The sequence below is a fragment of the Trichechus manatus genome, unplaced genomic scaffold (assembly GCF_000243295.1).
Source record: "Trichechus manatus latirostris isolate Lorelei unplaced genomic scaffold, TriManLat1.0 scaffold00058, whole genome shotgun sequence".
Classification (NCBI taxonomy): domain Eukaryota; kingdom Metazoa; phylum Chordata; class Mammalia; order Sirenia; family Trichechidae; genus Trichechus; species Trichechus manatus.
The window spans coordinates 10,213,942-10,237,760 of NW_004443994.1; the positions used below are offsets into that span (position 1 = coordinate 10,213,942).

General features: G+C 43.9%; 1 protein-coding gene across 1 annotated transcript in view; it reads right to left on the bottom strand.

Moving 5' to 3' along the window:
• The window catches only part of CNN3 (calponin 3), a 31,665-nt gene extending 8,473 nt beyond the window's left edge, over positions 1 to 23,192 (bottom strand). The window contains exon 1 of the mRNA XM_004378769.3: positions 22,982 to 23,192. Within this exon, the coding sequence (XP_004378826.1) occupies positions 22,982 to 23,038 (57 nt within the window). The 5' untranslated portion in view covers positions 23,039 to 23,192. The remainder of the gene's footprint in view (positions 1 to 22,981) is intronic.
• Between the last annotated feature and the right edge of the window lie 627 nt (positions 23,193 to 23,819).

The window sequence follows — 23,819 nt, forward strand, 5'->3', positions numbered from 1 at the left end:
GTTAAATGAGAAACTATTTTGTTCTGTAAGCCTTCATCTTAACAGCACAATTGGAAGAGCGCAGTCAATGTCACTGAACTGTACATGTAGAAATTTTTGAAATGGTGTATCTTTGGCTATGTGTATTTTCACCAAAAAAAAAAAGGTTGAGAAGTTAGAGGGTTGATATGTTGTGGGGTTGTTAACCAACGTCATAAAACAACATGTGTACTACTGTTTCACGAGAAACTATTTGTTCTGTAAGCCTTCACCTGAAGTACAATTAAAATAAATAAATAAATAAAAATTAAAAACAAACAAAAAAAAACCCACAGCTGGGAAGAAGGAAAGCCCTTGCATCATTTTTCTTCTCATTCAGCACAGGCGAAAATACCAACAACATGTAGGTAATGCATATGGGGACAGAGAACAAGATGTTACCACCAGACCATGAGCGCCAAGTTAGTTACAGCATTGTTGGAAATAAACAGTAGAAATGTTTTCCACAAAAAATAATTAGGTTCAATTACCAAAGACATTTTAGCCACAGAAAAGCCCTTCAAGTTCCAGTCTGTACTGGTCACAGAGGAACCAAGGACAACTGTGAGAAATGCCCAAGGTCCCTTGTGCCAGAGCACAGGCTGTCACATCACTGCTCAGATGCAGCCTCAGTTTTTCCCAAGAGGAAGATGCCCATGATCCGAGGCCCGCCATGATCAGCTGCTAGGATGGACATGTATGAACCTGGTCAGCCTACAGCTAAGTCACCCAGCAGTGAAAACCAGCACTGAGTTTTAAAAACACAAGCGGCTTCTGTCACGCTTGATCACAGCTCCTGTCAATGTCCACTAATAGCCTTTTATATACTTCTCAAACCGGAAAAAAAGATTCCATTTCCCATGTCAAATCTATGGAAAACTACATTCCATGTCACCCTCTGGGAGGCTCACTGTGCACTACAGCCCCACTATCCCTGGAACATAATTAGACTACTCCTTCCTCAGTTACTGCCCCCAACACCACCCAAAGGGCGCTACCTCTGCTGCACCATACAGTACAAACGATTTCACCAATTATGCGTCAGTTAGGTAGACTGTAGTGCTCGTTCCTCTGCTTTCCCCCCTACAAGTTAGAGAAAAGGCTCTACGTCTCTGATCAAAAATTGGATAATTTATTTAAGCTGCAGATTTGCTTAAACTGGGTTTCAGTAGGAAATTCAATGAATTTAAATTTTCATCTTAGGATAACTAACACTGTGCATTGTTTCATAGATCAAAATTTGGACTGGAGACTAGTTTAAAAGAGAGTTTTAGGCACAGTGTGAAGTGGCCTAATGTATGGTAATTTCCTGACCCCTCATATCCTCACCCTCTAAAAACCACGTCTGTTCTGGTTTCTTCCCAGCTCCAGTTACATGGTCATCTGGATTACCAGGAGGGGTAGTGATACTACAAAGTTTTACCACAGGGACACACCTTGCCTCGGGTAAGCAGGAAGCAGCCATTACTCCTATTATAAAATCCAATCAAACCCGCTGCCGTTGAGTCGTAGCAACCCTGTGTAGGACAGAGTAGAACTACCACATTATACCTCCAAAAAATATCCTTGGATAATGCATCTACCTCAACATATCTATACAACAGGAAGGCTAAATTCCATGAGCCTACTAGGTCCTTTCCTACTCTAAGCAGTCTAAACAATTTTGTCAGTCATCAAAAATTCTAAAGAAACTCTCTTCCTTTTCTCAGATTTAGCAATGAAGTTATGTTGGGACGGCTTTCTTTTTAGGAGGGGGAAATGTTACTTCATACATCAAATGAGACAAATTATTATTTAACCGGAAAAATACAAAAGCATATTTGTGTTTCCTTTGTTCAAAATGTGTCTGACAGATTCAGCGCCGTACCCCAAACCACAAACTGATTACAGACCTAACTTAATTTATCCTAGCAGGAACGCCAGTGAGAAATTTTCATCTTCTCTGTTGATGGTTCTCATCAAAGGAATGATGAGATAGAAAAATCAAGGAGTCAGACGGACCTAGGTTCAAATCCTGACTCTGCTGCTGACCAGTCGTGGGTCCGGGCTTGGACAGCTGCCTCTGTCTCTAAGACTCATCACAATATCACGTGCACAGAAGAAATCCTAAAGTACATACATGCAAAGCCCTCAAGACCCCACATGATGAACTGAACAAAAACTGGCTACGCACCCACATCATCTATCTGTTGGTTTTGACTTAGGGTTTTCCTTTAAGTGAAGGAGCAGCAAGGATTTTTCTATCCAAATACTGCCAACATTTTTTCTAATAAATGAGCTTTCTACAGTCAAGGTAGCTACACAGTGTTCAAAACTTAGACATGTGTGTTTAAAAAAAAAGTTAAAAAAAAATTCTTATGACCTCATCTGGGGGGGAAACATCTATTTCAAATTGTCTCTTAGGTCTTGGCCTCAGGTACTGTTCTATAAGACAAAGAAATCTAAGCTTTTCCCTTAAAAGGATATAGGCTCACAGCCCAAGCAAATATGATTATATTCTTTGACTACAGAGGTTATTTTTGAATTGTTATATATACAGATCTTTTAAAATCAAGAGACTGGGAGCAATTAAAAAGTGAGCTTTGACCAATAAAATTTATTCACTATTTTCATCTTTAAAAAGCTTTAATTTCTGAACATTGGGGGGAAATGCCGACATTTCTTCCCTGCATAAGAAAGTTATAAAAATATTAACCTACACTCATATCATTAATACCTCATGGGAACTTCACCCTAAGTTGTTTGAAAACAACTCATTCTAAGTTGTTTATAAATATCATTTTCTTTACTGTTCTCCAAGATTTTATTTTACTTGTCCTTTTCAAAGAGTTTTCAAGCTACTTTCACAGACTTTCTGCCTGCTTCCTTCAAATCCACAGCCTCCCCTTTCTCCACCATGCCCACCCTTTCTCCTAAACACCCACACATTCTCTGAAGTGGTGCCTCCCAATCTTTCACAAGGCACACTTGTGAAACGACATCTGTACAGAACCCTGGGGCTGAGGGGAATGGTATCTGGGGCACACCTGCTGGAGGCTCTAAACACAATCAAAGGGAAGGGAAAAGCCTCTGGGGCATCTGATATGGTTGACCATCCTCCTGGGACTCTGTGCTCTGCCTGTGCTGTTCCCATTCCTCTGGCGTCTTCAACAGCTTCTCTTTTTCTTCCTGTGCCTGGGTTCAAGGGGTCACCCCCTGGGGTGACTTCAGCCTTCAGCTCTTCTTCCCTCAGTTCTCTCTCAGAATAACAGATAAGAGCACCAGTTTGGAGTCACCCTCGGTACAGCTCAACCCTTGCTAGCTACGTGACCTTTCTTTAGTCCTCACTTTCTTTTTGATTTATAGAACAATACTTGCTTGTTAAAAAATAAATAGTAAACGCATTGTAGACGTATATAAGCATGCATTCTTAATAGGGGTGATTATCAGCACCAAGGGGGTAACAACTGGTTCTTGCCAGGGGGATAGTGAAAAAATTCTTATATATTACAATGATTTGTGACCCTCTAAAGCTCAGCCCTACCTGACAAAACCTTATTCCTTTGTATTTAATTTGGCAGGGAATGAGGGAAATGAGCAATTAGGAAAAATGTCTGAAAAGGCTCCTTGGGGGAAGCAATAATGAAAACATGGTAGAGAAACACTGATACAGAATTAAAAGTCTAAGTCTCTCTTCATCCCTCTTCCCAAATCCCACAGCCCTGTCCAACAGTAACCTCCTAACATTTGCCAATTTTTCCAGAGTACGTGCGCATGTATTACAGATTTCTTGTTAGGTGGCATTGAGTCATTTCTTTGACTCATTGGGACCCTGTGTGACAGAGCAGAACTGCCCTATAGGGTTTTCTAGGCTGTAATCTTAATAGAAGCAGCTTACCTGGTCTGAGTGGGTTCAAAGTGTCAACCTTTTGATTAGCAACCAAGGGCTTAACCTTTTGCACCACCAAGGCAAAACAGCACAGAGAATAAAAAGATCCCCTTTCAAAAACACAAGCCCCAAGAGCCTAAACTTCCTAACAGTAAAGGGAAGAGAGACACTAGGTCAGACAAAAGCCTACCAGTTACTAAGAAACAGCCAAGCTCTTCCAGGCACTGAGGTTTGCGAACTGTCTTTCCTAGAATCCTCAAAAAGGGATACTGAGTAATAGGAAGACTGGCTTCAAAAACATCTCAACAACTGACCTGAAAGCATGGTTCTTGCAGGAGGATCCAGCCAAAGTGCCATGCAATAAAAAGATGGGGCTGTACCAAAGGTTAGACAGCCCCATAAAATAAAACGAGACTAATGGGGCACAACAGTTCAGGGACAAGGACTAGAAGGCAGGAGGGGACAGGAAAGCTGGAATAGGGAACCCAAGGTGGAAAAGGGAGAGTGTTGACACGTCATGGGGTTGTTAACCATTGTCATAAAGCAATATGTGTACTGTTTAATGAGAAACTATTTGTTCTGTAAACCTTCATCTAAAGTATAATTAAAAAAAAAAAAGATGGCGCTGTACCTGGCATGAGGTGGAGGGATGGTAAAAAGATGGGGCTACACGTGGCATGAGGTGGAGGGATGGCATTTATGCACAAGAGTTGTCTGACGGCCCAGCCTGCACCCAAGAATACCTTCCAGTATCTACAGAAGGAAAACTATGTGTCCTCCAGACGATCTCCACAAACACATTACTTCTCGCGATATATTTACTGCAGAGCTTCTTAAAACCTAAAACCAAAAAACCAAAGCCATTGCCATCAAGTCAATTCCGACTCATGGTGTCCCTAAAGGCGGTAAATCATTACAGAAGTAGACTGCCACGTCCTTCTCCTGCAAAGCAGCTGGTACAAAGGTCTTCATGTCTCTCTGCTCACTTCTCTCTTTTATATCTCAAAAGAGACTGGCTTAAAACACAGTCTAATCTTGTAGATCTTATCAACATAACTGCCACTAATCCCATCTCATTAACATCACAGAGGTAGGATTTACAACACACAGGAAAATCACATCAGATGACAAAATGGTGGACAATCACACAATGCTGGGAATCATGGCCTAGCGAAATTGATACACGTTTTTGGGAGACACAACTCAATCCATGACAATTCCCCTTTGTTCTTCATTCAGATATTACCAACTGGCTACTACATACCAGGCACAGTTCAAAAACAAAGTCCTTGCCTAACAGCTTACATTCTAATGGATACAAACTAAAAAACAAACCAAACCAGCTGCCCTTGAGTCAAATTCTGACTCATAGCAACCCTGCAGGGTTTCCAAAGCTGTAAATCTCTACAGAAGCAGACTACTCCATCTTTCTCCCATGGAGCCACTGGTGGTTTCAAACTGCCAATCTTTCGGTTAGCAGCCGATCACTTTAATCACCGTGTCACTGTCATCGGGGCTCCTTAATGGAGAGACACCAACAAATATTAAATAAGGTGTGTTAACATGTTTGGGGAAAAAAAATGGAGTATTTAAAATAAAGGGAGAACAGAACGATGGGGCTATCATACAGTTTCAAAATAGGATTTAAATCGATTTGGATAGTGGGGACACTTCCATCTTAAATATCAAGATGCCTCTTGCCTTTCTTTTATCCCTTGCCATTCTTGATACCTTATACAAGGACAATGAACAGGCTTTAATGTTTTTTTTTTTACCTGCCATAAATCTCTCCCCTACTCATTCCTAAGGTATTCACCCTGGAGTTACAGCAAGACTAAAGATCACATGCTTTGGACATCGAAATTTAAAAACTTCAAAAAACTGGGCCCCCAATTCCAGTGTGACCTAGGTAACTAACTTAACTCTGGTCACCCTGTTTCCTCACGAGGAGTCTCCTCCTTCCAATGCCACTGAAAAGATGAAGCCCATTCCATAAAGGGCTCGTCTCAATGCTTGACACATATCAGCAGAATTCACACGCTCCATTTATATCAGCCTGAGTACAGACGACACAACTTTCTATTAACCGAACCCCACTGCAGCCTATGCACCTGTTTACAATTTAAAAAGAAAGCTCTACTGCAGACAGGCTCGTCTCATATACTGGCCATCACCACTGTCCATTCCCATCACTACTCAGCTCAATGCTCATTCCTGCATCTCTTAGTTCGAGCTCTTTGCATCCCAAATTCTCATTCTATCTCAGATTGTTGCTAATAAAAAGGATGAAGCAACTATTTCTTAAAAAAAAAATTTGTGGGGGAATTCCAATGAAAATCACCATTGCATTTGGGACAATAATGTCAAGATGGATTACATGCCCTCCTCAAGGTCACAACAGAATGAGACTCATTCTATAGCGTAAATTTGCTAAATATTTTAAAAAATTTTATATATATATATTTTATTGTACGTCAGATGAAGGTTTACAGAACAAATAGTTTCTCATTTAACAGTCAACACACAAATTGTTTTATGACATTGGTTAACAACCCCACAACATGTCAACACTCTCCCTTCTCGACCTTGAAGGACCCCCCCTTTTTTCTTTGGTGAAAATATACATAGCCAAAGTTACACCATTTCAAAAGTTTCTACATTTACAATTCAGTGACATGGATTACATTCTTCCAGCTCTGCTGCTATTCTCACTATCCTTTTCCAAATTATTCCATCACCATTATCTTCAACTCACTGCCCCCATCACTTCCCAGCAAACCTTTTGAGTTGCTGTTGTCAATTTGATCTTACATAAATAATTCTTTTGTTTTTTGTACCTAACATAGATAATTCTTTTTTTTTTTTGTACCTTAGATGAAGGTTTGCAGAACAAATAGTTTCTCACTAAACAGTTAGTACACATACTGCCCTATGACAATGGTTAACAACCCCATGACATGTCAACACTGTCCCTTCTCAACCTTGGGTTCCCTATCACCAGCTTTCCTGTCCCCTCCTGCCTACTAGTCCTTGTCTCTGGACAACTCTGCCTCATTAGTCCCGTTTTGTTTTATGAGGCTGTCCAATCTCCGGCTAAACGGTGAACTTCGAAAGTGACTTCACCACTCAGCTAAAAGGGTGTCCGGGGGCCATACTCTCAGGGTTTCTCCAGTCTGTCAGGCCAGCAAATCTGGTCTTTTTTTGTGAGTTAGAATTTTGTTCTACATCCTTTTCCAGCTCTGTCTAGGACCCTCTATTGTGATCCCGGTCAGAGCAGTCAGTGGTTGTAGCTGGGCACCATCTAGCTGTACTGGACTCAGTCTGGTGGACGCCATGGTAGCTACAGTCCATTAGTCCTTTGGATTAATCTTTTCCTTGTATCTTATTCCCTTCATTCTCCCTTGCTCCCGAAGGGGTGAGACCAGTGGAGTATCTTAGATGGCTGCTCACAGGCTTTTAAGACCCCAGACGCTACTCACCAAGGTAGAATGTAGAACATTGTCTTTATAAACTGTGTTATGCCAATTGAGCTAGATGTTCCCTGAGACCATGGTCCCCATATGAACTTGCTAAATATTTGATGGGGGGACAAGTATACATTCCAAAGCTATGGGAAATCTGTTTCCCCCAGGTAAGCAGGAGCAGCTTTCAAGTCAGTCCTCTTAAGAGCTGATCTTCAGTCTAAATGCTGAAGGTACTGTATGCAGCAACAGCACCATTTTTTCCCTCCAAATCTGTCTGTATAGTCAAATAAATACACAGACACTACAACTCAATGTACAAACACTGTGAAACTGATGGGGGGGGGGGAATTAAACCTTTTAAACTACCTTAAGAGGAACTGGCCCAGTGCTTAAGGCAAACAGTAAAATTAGCAAAAGGCAGGAAAAACACAGAATAAAAAGAATGCAAATTTTTCTTCTCTATCTAGAAAACTGCCTTCAGACTATAAAGTTTAGAGCATGCTTAGTTAAAAGTAGATTGTAAAAGTCCAAACGTAAATAAGGAGGTAGTAAGACTAGAGCGGCTGGGTCCCCAGAGGAATCCAGTCTGGGAAATTACGGTAACAAAGATGCACTAAAGAAACAGCTCATTGTGCGAGAAACCCTGGCAAACAGTAGTAACAAGAACCTAAGGATGGTCCTGCTCTCTCCCTACCCCCACGTCCACGTCCACCAAAAGGCAAGGGCCACTCTGTTACAGGCTGGAGAACCTGGCTGCCATCCTAGAGCGGACTCCTGGCGAGAGGGTGTAGGGTACTTAGAGGTAAGGGCAGGCGTCGTCAAGAGCCAGCACAGGCTCCCAAGACATGCCCAAGGACACCTGCCCACTTCCCTCCTGTGTACAGGCTCTTCTTCATATCTGTACCCCCAGAGTCCATGCGTGGTGCACAGCAGACACTCAATGAATGATTTTTACCCACTGATATTATTACTAGACAAGAGAAATGCCACAGATTCAAGGATCTATCTTGTTATGGGAAAGTATCTGTATTTGAATGTCACTGGTTTTTATGAGCGCCACATCTCCTTGATCTACCAATCTAGTAATCTTAGATGGATCGCTAGGGACATATTTGCTTTAATTTCTGATAAAAGCCCCTTATGTCTATGGTGCTCCTTAAATCCAGTGTCTTAACCCTAGAAGTCAGGTCCGGTCGGATGGAACAACTATGCCTTCTGTGCAGATCTCCGTCAGACAGTGTCAGACAGGGGAAACGCGCAGTGATGTGGACCTCAAGCTCATATCTAAAACCCACTGCCGTTAAGTTGATTCTGATTCATAGCGACCCTACAGGACAGAGTAGAACTGCCCTACAGAATTTCCAAGGAGCGGCTGGTGGATTCGAACTGCAGACCTTTTGGTTAGCAACTGTAACAGTTAACCACTATGCCACCAGGGCTTAGATCCAGGTGTGTTCTATACTATTTTGGTAATTAACGATTTGGAAGCTGTTAGGCATACTTATTAAACATACAGAAAATAAAATTGGGAATAGTTAATACATAAACACACACAATTAGGATTCAGAAGGATCTTAGCTTAATAAACAAATGATTCAAGATAAACATAAACTCATGCTCCGAGGTTCTGGAACTAGTAATGCTTACCCAGTAAGCCAACAACCCCGCCTAAAGAAGGTAATGCTAGCTTGGTCTGCACAGTCACATAATTCTTTATATTACTGCATTTTTTGGAGTCTCCAGGTGATGCAAACAGTTAATGTGCTCAGCTGCTAACTGAAAGGTTGGAGGTTTGAGTCCACACAGAAGCACCTCGGAAGAAAGGCCTGCCAATCTACTTCCAAAACATCAACCACTGAAAACACTACGAAGCACAGTTCTACTCTGACGCACCAGGGTCATCGTGAGTCAGAGTTGACTTGACCACAACTGGTATTGCATTTCTTATTTGCTTAATCAGAACAACTTCATGAAGTAACCAAAGCAAGCATTATTTAAATGAAAATGGCTGTAAAAGGAATATGTGATAAGCAATTGACAACTCTTTATAGAGGGGGTGGAAATCAACCTGCCAAAGCAAGGATTAAAATCTTTCTCCTACATGGAATGCCTTGCCTATCTCCCCAGATTACTACATTGATCAAGAAAACGAGTTAGTGCTTTGTGGTCAAACAAAGGAAGGTGGTTAATAATCCCACTACACTCTGGTAGGTTAAACCGTATCTGTGGTAGTACGTGATCCGTTCTGAATGCCACGTTCTAAAAGGCGACACTGACAAACTGACATCAGTCTAGAAAGAGAAAAGTGGGTGGTGAAAGGATTGGAAAAATCATACACAGCCTATCATGAGAACCTTGTTGGCGGAGAGAGGCTATTTGCTGGAAGGGACTTCGGGAGTTTAGGAGAAATAGGCTAGCTATAACCTAAATATTTAGATAGAAGTCATACAGAAGAAGGAGTCAATTTATTCTGAATGCAACATAAAGAACAGACCCAAGATAAATACACAGAAGTTCCAGGAAGGTGGATGAGGCAGGCAGAAATGCAAAGATGCCCTGTGAGAATCCTGAAGCCCTGAACACCCTGACCAGCAGGAAAGCTCACTGGAGAACAGACTCTCTCATGGGTGGAGGCCAGCAGAGTCTTGAATGTTCTGTAGATACAGAGATCTTGCTGAAAGTCGATCTTATCTGAAGCCCCATAGGTAAAATAGATGAAAGCAATGTTATTTACGTTTTTGTTTTCTGAGTCTCACCTCTAGAGTGTTTAGAGTCTACCTCACTCATCACAGACTACAGCAGGTATCAGCTCTTGCTGCTGTCCAGATTTCCAAGCCCTTGTCTCTTCAGTACGATGCTGGGTGCCTCTGAAATAACATTTGAGTTGGGCACACGGGTAGCACTGAAAAGTTGCCCTTTCTTTTTTCACAATTCCAAGGGACACTGTGGCAGAAACTGTTCTATAGACTTGGAATGTACCCATTCTTCAACTCTTTGGCAAGTCTTCACAACATGAGCCTCAGATCCTATTGTGACCTTGAGGAAGGCATGAGATCCACCTCAACGTCACTGTCCCAAATGTAAATTATACTGTTCATCTCTACCCACTAGGGAAATTTTTCCATTTACCAGATCACTGATCACATTCATCCAAGTGCTCCTGTCCGCCTACCCCCAAACTGAGTGAAAAACACCACACCATTTCCTTACTCTGGGCTACTTATCAGACAAGAGGGGGAAGAAGGTCAAGGAGAAATGCGATCCCAGCATTTCAGTCAGCTTTAAGTAAATCTGGAACTCCTCTTTTGGGATCCAGATCTAGATCTCAGATCTTGAATGCCTCTTTTTGCCTTCTACAATGGAGTCTGTCTATTTGACAGAGATGGCTTTACACAATCTGCTAACAACAGAGTTGAAACACGATTTCAAATGCAGGATAGATACTAGCTAGTGCGATTTCAAAGGAGAATCAGAAATATATTAACTGTGTAAGATCCTACCATCTTTCTCCCCCAGTGAAAATTAGAGGATATGAAACTTCCATAAAAAGGTGGAATTTTTGTCTTTTTTAAAAAACAAATTTATACTCTGCCTCATGAAATAGCATGTAAAAATATATGACACTCACTTATTGAGATTCCAAGTAAAAATGTTTTTGGTTGGTTTTGCTTTAATGGAGAGGTGTGGGAAAAAAAAAAAAAATGAAGTCAGGAATAAGGTTGAAATACCTGGATACCACCAAGTCCTACACAAGATGGGCTGGATGCAAATTAGAACCCAAGCTTCTTATACATGGAGACAAAAAAGGAAACAGTCAGTAGAAGGTTCAGCATTCCTAACAAAAAAATGTCGCTCTGAACATGGTTCCCCTTTCCTAGTCCTGAAGCCCGAGAGGACCCTGTGATTTTATTTGGCTGTACTGCAATCTAAGACCACGAAAAAGGAGACAGAAAATAAGTGCCTCTGGAAGCACTGCACCTTCCATCAGAGTGCTGCACCTCACACAAAGGTCTCTTGGAGATTATGTGGCAGAAGGTTTGCTATAGATAACCAGCTGCCATTGAGTTGACTCCAACTCATGGCAACCCCACGTGTGTCAGAGTAAACTGTGCAACACAGGGCTTTCAATGGTTGATTTTTCAGAAGTAGACCACCAGGCCTTTCTACTCCTACTACGGCCTTTCTACTCCTACTACTACTCTTCTGGGTAGACTCAAGGCGCCAACCTTTCAGTTAGAAGCCAATCATGTTAACCATTCATACCACCCAGGGACTTCTTGCTATAGATAAGCAACCACAAAAGAATAAAATAAGCCCAACCTCCCATTCCTTCCAGATGAAGGGCCAAGAAAACGAGGAGAGAGAGGAGGTGCCCAGGCTGCAAAGGGGTCAGCACAGAGAAGCAGCTGAATCAACAGAGTGTCCCACATGCAGGCCTCAGCCTGAACCATCTCTTCCTATTACTGTTGCCTTCACCATCAGACAAAGCGGCTCCACCGATTACATCAGAAACCACGTAATGCCCCTATTTCACATGAGAAGAGGACCAACAATGGTAAGGGAACAGAAGATGTCCTGTCCACATTGCTTCTGTTTTCATGGTCCTCTTCCTTTTTCCTTCTCAGCTTGGTCTGTTCTTTTCAGGGCTAATTCTCTTCTCTGCTGCTTTGCTCCCATCTACTCTTGCTCATCCATCATCTGTACTGAGCCCTTCGCTTTCCTTGGTCCATCCATGGGGACAGGCTACGCCCATCTTCTTTGAAACAAGGAAATCTTTCACTGAACCTGCTGCCAGCCTTGAACACTGTCCTGTTTCTCTTTAATTTCATGTCAAACCTCTCCATTTCCTCACTTAGTATTCCTTTCTAAAACCAAAAACCAAACCTGTTGCCACTGAGTTTACTCCAACTCATAGCAACCCTACAGGACAGAGTAGACCACCCCATAGGGTTTCTAAGGTGTAAATCTTTATGGAAGCAGACTGCCACATCTTTTTCCCATGGAGCAGCTGGCAAGTTCGAACCGCCGACCCTTCAGTTAGCAGCCGAGTGCTTAATCACTGTGCAACCAGGCCTCCCTTCACTCCTTCCTAACCCCCGGGAAATCTGCTCTGCTAAAAATGATCTCTTAAAAGGTCATCAGCGACCTCTCAGTAGCCAGATCCAGTGGCTTGTTTCCAGTCCTCCTCATGGGCTCTCTGCAGCATACAGTACTCCTGGAGACCTCGCCAAGCCTCTTTTCCCTGGCTTCTTGTTAAACACTGTCCTAGTGCTTCTCTTGCCCTTAAAAGTCACCAATTCCCCTGGAGTTCTAGTCTCAGATTAAAACGATTAAGAGCATGGGCTCTGGAAACTGAATATGTGGGTTAGAATCCTGTCTCCACCAAGCATCAATCACATGATCCTGGTATACTTAACCTCTCTGCCTCAATTTCTTCACCTGTAAATCAGAGATCATTAACAGCACTTACATCAGAGCATTCTTGGAAAGAATCAATGTGTAAGTCATAAGAACTCAATAAACATCAACCTTTATCCTTCTCCTATCTATATGCTTTGCTGGCTGCTCCTGTCCAGATACTGGAAAGAGTCCCTACTTCAAATTCAATATACCATAAAACCAATTACTTGACACTATGTATTTGATATAGCCATTCGGATTAGAGATCACTTCGATGGTGCCTAAGCTTTCTATTAAAAAACAAAAACAAAACTATTTAAAGTGTCAAAGGCAAGTTGTGAAATAGATGTCCACACTCCATTCCTGGGCCTCATCCCACCTCACAGCCTGGTGGGGGCTGAGATGGAGCAGAGGGCACAGATTTCATTTACTCACAACATGGTAATAAAGGACTAAAGCAAGCGTCAAGGCCATTTTAATATAGGATTTTTGTTTTTTTACTGCGAGGAGATCCTCCTTCTCTTTCATACTATTGGTAGGAAGTATAGGCTGATTTTTTAGAGAGCAATTTGAAAATACCTATTACAAATTTAGCAAAGCACCCTGGTGGTGCAACGGCCAGTGGTTTGAACTCATCAGCAGCTCCCCAGGAGAAAGACCTGGTGATCTGCTTCTGTAAAGATTACAGCCAGGAAAACCCTATGGGGCAGTTCTAGTCTGTCCCATGAGGTCACTATGAGTTGAAACTGACTTGACGGCACCTAACAATAACGACATTAAAAATTTAAACGTTAGGTCAAAAGCTATGCACATTTCCACATAAGTACTTCTTAAGGAAATATCCACCAATAGGGAATTAGTGAATAAATAATGAGAATCCATACCATAAACTACAATTCCGTTTCTAAAACAGTCCAATGATAAAGTTGTACAAGTGGCTGGGGTTGGGGAAGGAATACAGGATACTTTCACTTCTTTATGTTTGTATTTTGATATTGTTTACATTTTTTACAACATAGTTTTCATTCCAAAAATAAGGATAAAAAAGAGAAAAGGCTCTAACAGGCCAGGAAGATGGCACACTGGGGTAGATACATTTTCTTCCACGCAGAGTAGGACTTGTCCAAAGGTCCCAAGGCTCAGCAGGGATTCAGACGTAGATCTGGCTCCAAAGTCTAAGTCCTTTCCACCATGTGATGTTTCCCCTCATCCCTAAACCAAACTGAGAGATAACAACCCTCTATTATACACAGAGGAGCCCTGGCGGCACAACAGTTGAGCAGCTCCGCAGGAAAAAGAACCAGTAATCTGCTCCCATAAAGATTACAGCCAACAAAATCCTATGGGGCATTTCTACTCTGTCACACTGGGTCGACAGGAGTTGATTATTCGACAGCATCTAACAACATTATACAGAAAGTCTATAAAAACAAAAACAAACCCATTGCCAGCGAGTCAATTCCGATTCATAGTGACCCTAAAAGACAGAGTAGAACTGCCTCGTAGGGTTTCCAAGGAGCAGTTGGTGGATTCAAACTGCTGATCTTCTGGTTAGCAGCCATAGCTCTTAACCACTGCGCCATCAGAGCTCCACAGAATCTATTATGCTACCTGCCTGTCGAGGTATAAGAATAACAGCAAGGTGGTGGCTTAGACCCTATGGCTTACCATAAAATCTTTTCAACTCAGTGAGAAGTGAGAGTACATCCAAAAGTAACACACCACCAATATCACCGTATCAGACTGACGCAATGAGAACACTGATGCAAGCCAGCCCAAGGGACTCTATAGTCCCAAAGGGCTTTACCACGATGGTTCAAAAGTTCATAGCAAGGTATCTGGCAGAGATGCCTGAGACACAAAACACTTTAACTCCTCTACCAGCACCTATAAACAGTAGCCCCCTGCCACATGCACATTTTGGAAGGTGCCATAACACTGGCTAAGGAACCCTGGTGGTGCAGTAGTTAAGCACTCATCTGCTAACCAGAAGGTTGGAAATTCAAACCCACCCTGTGGCTCCATGAGAGAAAGACCTGGAGCTCTGCTCCTGTAAAGACGACAGCCTAGAAAACCCTATGAGGCAGTTCTACTCTGTTGCATGGGGTCACTAAGAGTCAGAATCGACTTGACAGCACCTAACAATAAAAATAAGGCCAGCTGCGGGGAAGGGTGGCACAGCAAAGCTACCACTGAAGGGAGAAAAGGAAGAAAATAAAAAATCAAGCCCAGAGGGGAAGAAAACTAAAAACAAACACCTGGCCAGCAAAGTGCATGTCTGTGTAAGTTGTGAAATGAGAGTGGGGGATGAGATCTCTGAAGAAAGGTGGAAAAAAGCACAGAAACAAGTTCATCCCAATCTTCAGAGCAGAGAATGGGACCATCAGGCGAAAGGGACCTAGCCTTTGTGGACTCTGAAGACCAGCGCTAGGATCCAGGGCAGGGCTAAGGGCCAGGGATGCTGATAAGCTCGCTTTACGATGCTACAGAATCTTCATGTTTAATATAAGCATAAATACTATCCTTGATCAGAAGTATAGGGTTGCTGTTGCTATTTTTACATTCAAAGTAGAATCACATGTTTGTATTAAAAGACAGTATGAGAGACTTGCTACACATGGTATTGATTATGTTCTCTCCTATTTCCTCCCACATGAAGCATAAGGAGGGAGAGAACTACAATAAAAGCACACTATCTATCCATAGAGCTCCCTCGTAGAGAAGTGAGGAGGACTGGCAGGACTGGGAAAATGAAGAAAGATCCCTGTCCAGACACCTGGAAGGGGGAGAGAAAAGAATCAACTGCTGAAATCACAGTCCAGTCCAGCTACTCCACAGCTGGGGTCCCCTGGAAAATTCCTGGGAGGAGAGGGAAAAATAACTATAAATGCTTAGCTCTAACTTATCCAGAAGAGTCATTCCAAGCACAAAGAGCCTCCTCTTTCCTCGGCAGTCATGTCCCCAACTCCCTGGTTTTCCCATTGCAGATGTTCCTGCCCACCAGCCGCACTCACTCCCTGAAGCTTCCTGGTCCTGGGGCTGAGGGAAGATGCTGAGGTTGTTCCCTCCCTCCCTCGAAGGAAATACAAGGGTAGAGTCCTCTCTACTCATGGACTAGCTTCACACATGCCTAGGTAGAGCCTAAGACCATTTAAAACTGAAGGCCTCCAGTGACACGCAAGACTTTAACATATGTGTATCAGTCAGCTGTGGAAGGATCTGAATTCAAGAAATGAAAGACATATTTTGTTAAGGAGTAATCGACCCCTTAGGAAGAAAAAGCAGAATGATGCCACGCCCTGAAAGCAAGGCCTAGAGCTCTACACGGAAGCCCACGACCCTTAGGGCAATGTGGGCAGACCATGAGCAGGGTGGCGACCCAGGGATTTCACTGAGGGGATACGTGCAGGCTACCAGGTGGAAGCATGGAGGAATCCTGGATAAGAACTCCAGACGCAGATCACATTCCTGAGACAGAAGCAAAGCAGAGCAATACTGTCCAGCATTGTGGTCCCCTATCTGTCAGAAGCCTCATTCAGATACAAACAGATTCATGAATGAATGCCCACATCCTGGAGATAATTCTCAATATCAAAAACATAAAAGAAGCTCAGGAGAATGCAGGACAGACTGCGAACCAGCAGAGAACCAGCCAGCAAAATGGAAAAATAGTTAACATTTACCGAATTATTTTAAACATGTTACATGGATTATCTTAAATATGTTACATGTATTAGCTATCTTATTTACTCCTCCCAATAACCCTATAAACCAAACCAAAACCACTGTCATCGAGTCAATTCCAACTTAAAGCGACTTTATAGGACAGAGCAGAACTGTCCCATAGAGTTTCCAAGCAGCAGCTGGTAGATTCAAACTGCCAACCTTTTGGTTAGCAGCCGAGCTCTTAACCACTGCACCACCAGGGCTCCAATAACCCTATAAAGGTAGACACCAGATCTTTATTTTACACATGAGGCACAGAGAGGTTAAGTAACTTGCCCACAGTAAGGGGCAGCACCAGGATTCCAACCCAGTCAGTCACTCTCCACGGTGCACACTGTTAGCCACTACAGCGTACCTTCTCACTGACAAGAATGAAAGCTACCAGGACATCTTCAAGTTCATAAGAGTTCCCATGATTTTGTGTTTTTATAAAATTTACAAGATATTTTTGTATTTTTCATAATGAGGACCCCAAAAATCTACAGGCTCCACAAAAACCTGGAACTACCCTGGGCTGGAGAAATCCTGAACAAAAGCCTGAGGGTGCAAGTGCCTATCAATAACAGTTAAGAGTCCACTATGGCTATAAAATGAGTTCCGATTTAAGAAGTACCCATGCACGTGGGATATGCTAGAGGAGGCTAATGCCTAGAATAAAATGGAACTTGCCCCAAATTCTAAGAACATGCTCCCTTCCCACCACCACCTAGTTACACTGAGAAGGAAAACGAAGCATTGCCATACTCTCTCAGATATAATGGTAATGAATAACAGAGGAACCGAAGCCATTCAAAGAGTGCTTCTTTATTTTAACGCCACTGATAAGAACTCATGATACACTGTTAAGTGGAAAAGGGAGGGAGGGAGGAAGGAAGGAAGGAAGGAAAACACTAAACCTTGTATCTCAACTTAGAAGAGGAAAAGCCATAGGGGTAAAAAGGATATATCTCTAGTTGAGAATAGTATTAGCAGCATCTTCACTGTCAAATTTACTTTTGAAATATAAAAAAGTGGAAGTCACAGGCCAGCAAGCTTGATAACAATCCTGGTTAAAATTTCAGAATAAATAAGCACGAGCGTTTTCATTTCAGCAAAGTATATCTTTTTTAATCTGTTTTGATCAAGTCTGAAAAAAAGAAGAGTAGACAAAGCACAATGGCCCATCCCCACTGGGAGCCAGGCTGGCTGCAAGGCCACTTCTCAGGGCTGTCCCCTAGGAGACGCAGGCATTGGACAAAGCCTTGCCTGGGGGACCTCTCCTGTCCCTCCCTAACTTGGAGTGTAAGAAAGAAATACGTTTCTCAAAAGGTAACCCCAAAGGTAGCAACAATGAAGTAATTCTCTAAGTGCTCAGTTTCCAACGTAATATTGACTAATAAAACAAACTGTTTAAGAAAAACAAGCTATAAAAGTCACTGCGTTCTTCAAAAAGATCAAACCGGCACTAAAGAATTCCAAATGTAGACTAATAGGGCTAACTGTCCATTTCTAATTTCTAGAGACAGCAAAATCTATTCCTGATAGATACATTCAATAAATAAACAAATATTTCACCTATTATGTGCCAAGTCATATTCTAGAATCTAAAATCTGTATCTTGATACATACCAGTGCAAAAGATAAAGATCTTTAGCTCTGGTGGGAGGAGACAGATATTATGGAAAAAAAAAAAAAAATGTTTTAAATTAAAAACCTATTTGCCAACAATAAAGCTTAAAAAAAAAGCAAACCTATCTACACACTTTTATCAAGATTCTGGTGGTCTAGCAACAGGTAAGACAGACCACCTTAGGACACAATTAAAGCTGGAGTCCACACTCACCCTCGGGTTACTCTGATCCTGGGTACCCTTAGGTTACATGTCCTAATGGCACTGAGCTGGTAGCGTCTCATGGGACACGCGGCCATATTTAATTATTACCATGTAATTGCTTGGAGCCCTGGTGGCGCAGTGGTTAAGGTTTGGCTGCCAACAAAAAGGTTCGCAGTTCAAATCTACCAGCTGCTCCTTAGAAACCTTATGGGGCAGTTCTAATCTGTCCTATGGGGTCAACTATGAGTTGGAATCTACCCAATGGCAATGACTATATAATTGTTTAACTTACTCTCTAATAACTTAAGATTTTAGTAAGAACTTATCCAAAATGGTTTTCAGCTGTTGAAGGATACCATTTTGTAACCAAGCAGATTCTATGACAAGCCACTTTGCTCAAATCAGACATTCCATGGGACCAGAAGTCTGCAAGAATGTACATTCCAATTCCATTCTTCTAAATATTTCAATTAGCGCCACCCCCTACCAGTAGTAAAAATTTGGGGAGGTAACATCATTTCAGTCCCATCCCATCGACCCCCATCCCCCAACCATCCAATTGATATCCTCCTCTTTCACTGAGACCTACAAGAAACATCCCTGTAAGCAAGTGCTCTAAGCCTGGGGAGGGTACGCTTCATTGCATTCTCAACTTTATGGGAAACTACCCTGGCATGAACATTTTGTTCAGAGTCAAGCATCAGGAAACGCTGTGCTTCCCTTGAGGGCCGGTCATGTTTTCTCCTGTGTTATGAGGTACAGAATTGTTTCCCTCTTCATTTTGGTCCCCAAGATACAGAGTCAAGGGCCTGGCTCATCCTGTAGCACGTTATTACTCTTAGGGTTTCCATCTCGCCCACCTCCGACTTGATAAACGGAGAAAATACTGAATTTGTCATTTGGATCCACAATCAATGCCTATGGAAGCAGCAATCAAGAAATCAGATGACACATTGCACTGGGCAAATCTGCTGCAAAAGACCTCTTTAAAGTGTTAAAAAGCAAAGATGTCACCTTGAGAACTAAGATGTGCCTGACCCAAGCCATTGTGTTTTCAATCGCCTCACATGCATGCAAAAGCTGGACAATGAATAAGGAAGACCCAAGAAGAATCGGTGTATATGAATTATGGTGTTGGCGAAGAATACTGAATATACCACGGACTGCCAGGAAAATGAACAAATCTGTCTTGAAGAAGTACAGCCAGAATGCTCCTTAGAAGCAAGGATGGTGAGACCATCTCATGTACTGTGGACACGTTATCAGGAGGGACCAGTCCCTAGAGAAGGATATCATGCTTAGTAGAGGGTCTTTGAAAAAGAGAGACCCCCAACAAGATGGATTGATATAGTGGCTGCAACAATGGGCTCAAACATAGCAACGATTGTGAGGATGGCGCAGGACCAGGCAGTGTTCCATTCCATTGTACACAGGGTCGCTATGAGTCAGAAGTGATTCGATGGCATCTAACAACAACAACAACATCCCAACTGAACTATTTACACCAGTTTTTATATCTACCCTGGTCTTTCTACTGTATTATGGTTTTCATGGACTGCATTGGGGTTAAAAGCTGTTCTTTTTTGTTGTTATTAAAGAAAACTTTGTTCATATTCCAGGCTGAAGGGTTCCAGTTTTTCAGGCTGTTTTCAAACACCTTCTTGAACTTCTTAGTTGCCTATTGAAAAAACAACACAGCAAGTTTTATACTCTGCCATGTATTATTGTCCCATCAAGACGCGTCTTAAGTTTAAAGATTTTTCCCTGAAATTTTCCTGATTACAAATATTTAAGAATAAAGAATTCCTTAATTCATTAATTAACAAAGGCTTATTTAATAGAAATGGAATACCTAAAGAAGCAGTGACATACAAGTCTACGAATGTAATATTAATACTAATGTTCTACTACTAAGAGCTAATAGCGACCATGTATTTACTGAGCACTTCCTATAAAACAATCACTTCTCAACAAAGCAATGGTGAGGGAAGGGGCAGTAAGTGACAGAAGTAGAACTAGAACCCACATATGCCTGACTCCAGGGTCCATTCTATACTGCCTCCCTAGAATATTTATAATTTTTCACTTTGTTAAATGAATTTTTAAGGAAAAAATACATGTATCTTATATTTAAGTGACATATCATTCATTCGGTACACAAGGAAAAAGCAGGAAGGAATCAAAGTAAAGTGTCCAAACCAAATAATGTCAAAGTTTGTGTTTTCACATGCCCATTTTTCTCATGAAGCAAGTCCTGCACTCTCAGTCGAAATATAATACCTCATACGAAGACATAGCAAACTCGGATATCTGATTTCCAAGCCCAGAACAGACTAGGAACAGCATTACATGAATAATCACAATGTCAAGGAGCAACAGGTGGGTGGCAAAAACTGGGGGAGGGGGGGGACAGACAATAGTGATTCTAGGAGAACATCTCTGCACATCACTGAACTAAGCATCACTTTTTAAAGAGTTAAAATTCTTAGGATATTCCAACTTTCTTCTGTGACCCTGGGCAAATCACACCCTTTCGAAGCCTCAGCGTCCTGTCTGTAAATAATGTGGAATAATACCAACAATCCTCCCCACCTCACAGGGCTGCTCTGCTGTTAAGATCAAAACACTTCCTATGGAAGGATACTGTATTAAAGGGCCATATAAATGAAAGGGGTTACTAACAGATGGGTTTGGTGCTTAAAAGGATAAACCTACAGCCTTTATAACTAACTTTCCAAAGGTTCTGAAAACTGGGGCTTTACTGTGTTTAAAAATGTATAAAAATTACAGTTATTTAGCCTCAGTCTATACATTTCCTTCCATCTGCTCAATAAGTAGGAAAGGGGCAGTATCTGCTCCATAAATCAGCAAAAAGAAATTAACGTGGTTAATATTAACATCCAAGAAAAGTCAGTCACTTGAAGGACTGCCAAAGTTATCAGTATCTCATTTACAATGCAAAAGGTAAAGAGACTCAACTGCTGCCAGCCAAAAATCACAAGGGCAATTATAATGAATGTGCACAAGCCAGGCAAGGGTATAACATCCAACAGTCTGGACTTCCTGATTCCTCTGAAAAGGCTTCCAAAAGCCACGTTTTGTACACCTGGGAAGGAACAGAATACTTTGCAACAAAGCCTTAAGTTGGTGAGGTTTGTAATTATCATCTATACACAACCACTCACCTTTCTGTTCATTAAAAAAGGTTTAGGAAACCGTTTTCTAAATCGGGCAACATATTTGACAAGGTGAAGGACCTAAACATTTCAATTTTAGATTTATAGATGAAAATCAACTGTTTGTTTCAAAGATCGTTCAAAATTCATTCACAGAATTATAGTATGATGCCTACAACAGCGGGAGACAAGAGCCCAAACTTTGCCTTGGGGTTTGACAATGGTGCTCTTCTTTGCCTCTCTATAATTCACTCCACACGGCACACATTCCCCCAACACTGGCATGTTACAGCTCTGACAATGCCAGTGTATTATACTAGCGGTCGGACGGTGCGGTGGCAATCCTGACATGCTTCGGCTCCCGGGAGGCTAATAGGAATTAAACCACAGCAGCTCTCCTTTGTGGCGCTTTGGCCAGAACAGCAGAAAGGAGACAATGAGCGTTCTGTGCGCAGTTCCGCGCCGATTGGCTGGTCTCTCCCCTCAGAAACCCCTGATGTCACGGGCTTGGAATGCAGGGAGGGAGGAAGGAAAGAGGGGATTTGGGGAGGGGGACGCCTCTCATCTCCTTCCCAGACCAAAGTCCCAGAGATAAATCCAATGAATTCTTATACTAGGCAAAGTGGAAAAAGATGAGTGTCACCAAAGCCCAATTACTGCAAACCACCACCCGCCTCAGCAAATAAACCCGAAACAAAAGCAACCAACAAAGATACTCCTTGCTACGGTTACAGTCAAACGTACAACAAACTTCTCGGTGCTTGATAAAAAGTCTTAAGTCCATAGCAGATATCACTTCCAAAGCACGCGCTAAGGCTTTGTCTCCGTTTCCAGGAGAAGAAACAGCACTTTGCCTCAAGGCATCGACAATCGGAAAGTTAAGGGTCTCGGACCAGCCCTCGTTCCTCCGGGAAGCTGGGGGGAGGGGGTGGCGGGACGCCTCAGCGATCTCCTTCCCCGCTAGGCGTGGAACAAATGAGGGGCCCGGGGTTTGGCCACGTAACCGCCTAACTTCGCTTAGAGTTCGGCTCGGGGGATGAGGTGGGAGGAGGTGCAGGATCGGCCTGCCGCCCCGGCCGGGACAGGATGGCGGGGGCTGCTGCGGCAACTCTCTGGTCCCTAAGCGCGGGCCGGCCCCACCTATCGGCGAATGGCCATGCAGGAGCGCCCCCTTCCAGGAGGGGCGCGCCCTGCAGCCGCGCAACGGCCGCCGCCGGAGACGCCGGCGCTGCGGGATATCCGACGCCCAGGAACCCACCGCCAACTGAGAGTCCAGGCCGCCGCAAGGCGAACAAAGCTAGGTGAGCTCCCGGGAGCCGGCGCGCCATGACCGGGAACGGAACGGGGACGCGCGGCAACACTCGCGTTGCTTCGACGTTTCCTCTCCGCGAAGCCAGCGAGCCCAGGCGCACGGCGTGAAACGCGGACCAGCGATTCCCGAGCCCGACCAACCCCCGGGACGGCGTCTCGTACCCCTCGCCCAAAGGAGCCCCGTCCCACCCGACCCCGGGCATACCTTGTTCTTGACCTCAGCCGAGAGCCCATAGGAAGGGCCCTTGTTGAAGTGTGTCATGGTAGATCGAGCGGCGGAGGAGGCTGCGTTTGGTCCGGGGGTCTCTCTCACTTGGCTTCCCCGCTCCTGGCCCCGAGAAGTGGCCGCAGCGGGAGATGCTCGGAGCTCACTCTTCTGGGCGGTGCAGGAGACGCCCCGAAGCGACGGCGGGGCGCGGGCGGCGCTTCAGCGACTGATCCGGCTGGGTCTCACGGAGCCGCCTGGTTTGCTCTGGCGTCCCGCTAGCTTGCTCGCTCGTTCGTCTGCCCGCACCGCAACTCCCCACGAACTGCCCCCAACCCCTTCCCCGGGGCCTTTAGGGATTGGCGGACGAGCCCGACCAATGGAAGGCCGCCTCCTCCCGCCTCTCTGCCGAGGGGGCGGTGCGGCCAATTGAAGGGCCGCGGATGCTGCGCTCCCTAGCGCGCCGGTCCCCAGGCCCCCGCCCCCGCCCTCACGCCACCGAGGTCGGTGGCGAGGCTCCTCCTCCGGGCCGGCGGAGGGGTGGCCGTCTCGTAGTGGAGACTAGCCCGGCTGAGAGTCGGTCCCCGCCCCCGGCCCCGCGCCTGGGGGCTTCCCAGCGTCCGCAGGTCACGTCAACTTTCAGGCATACGCCGTGACGCCCCGGGCCGGCAGAGGAGGGGAGAAACCCACCAGGGCTGGCCCGCCGCTGACCCACCGCTTCCGTCTGCCTCCTCCTTCTGCTCGAGGCCCTGGGCGCCCAGATGGAGGATAAGGCCCCTCCACCCGCTGCTGGAAAACACTGCGTGCAGCTTAGGAGCCTCTTTGCCAGGGAAAAGGG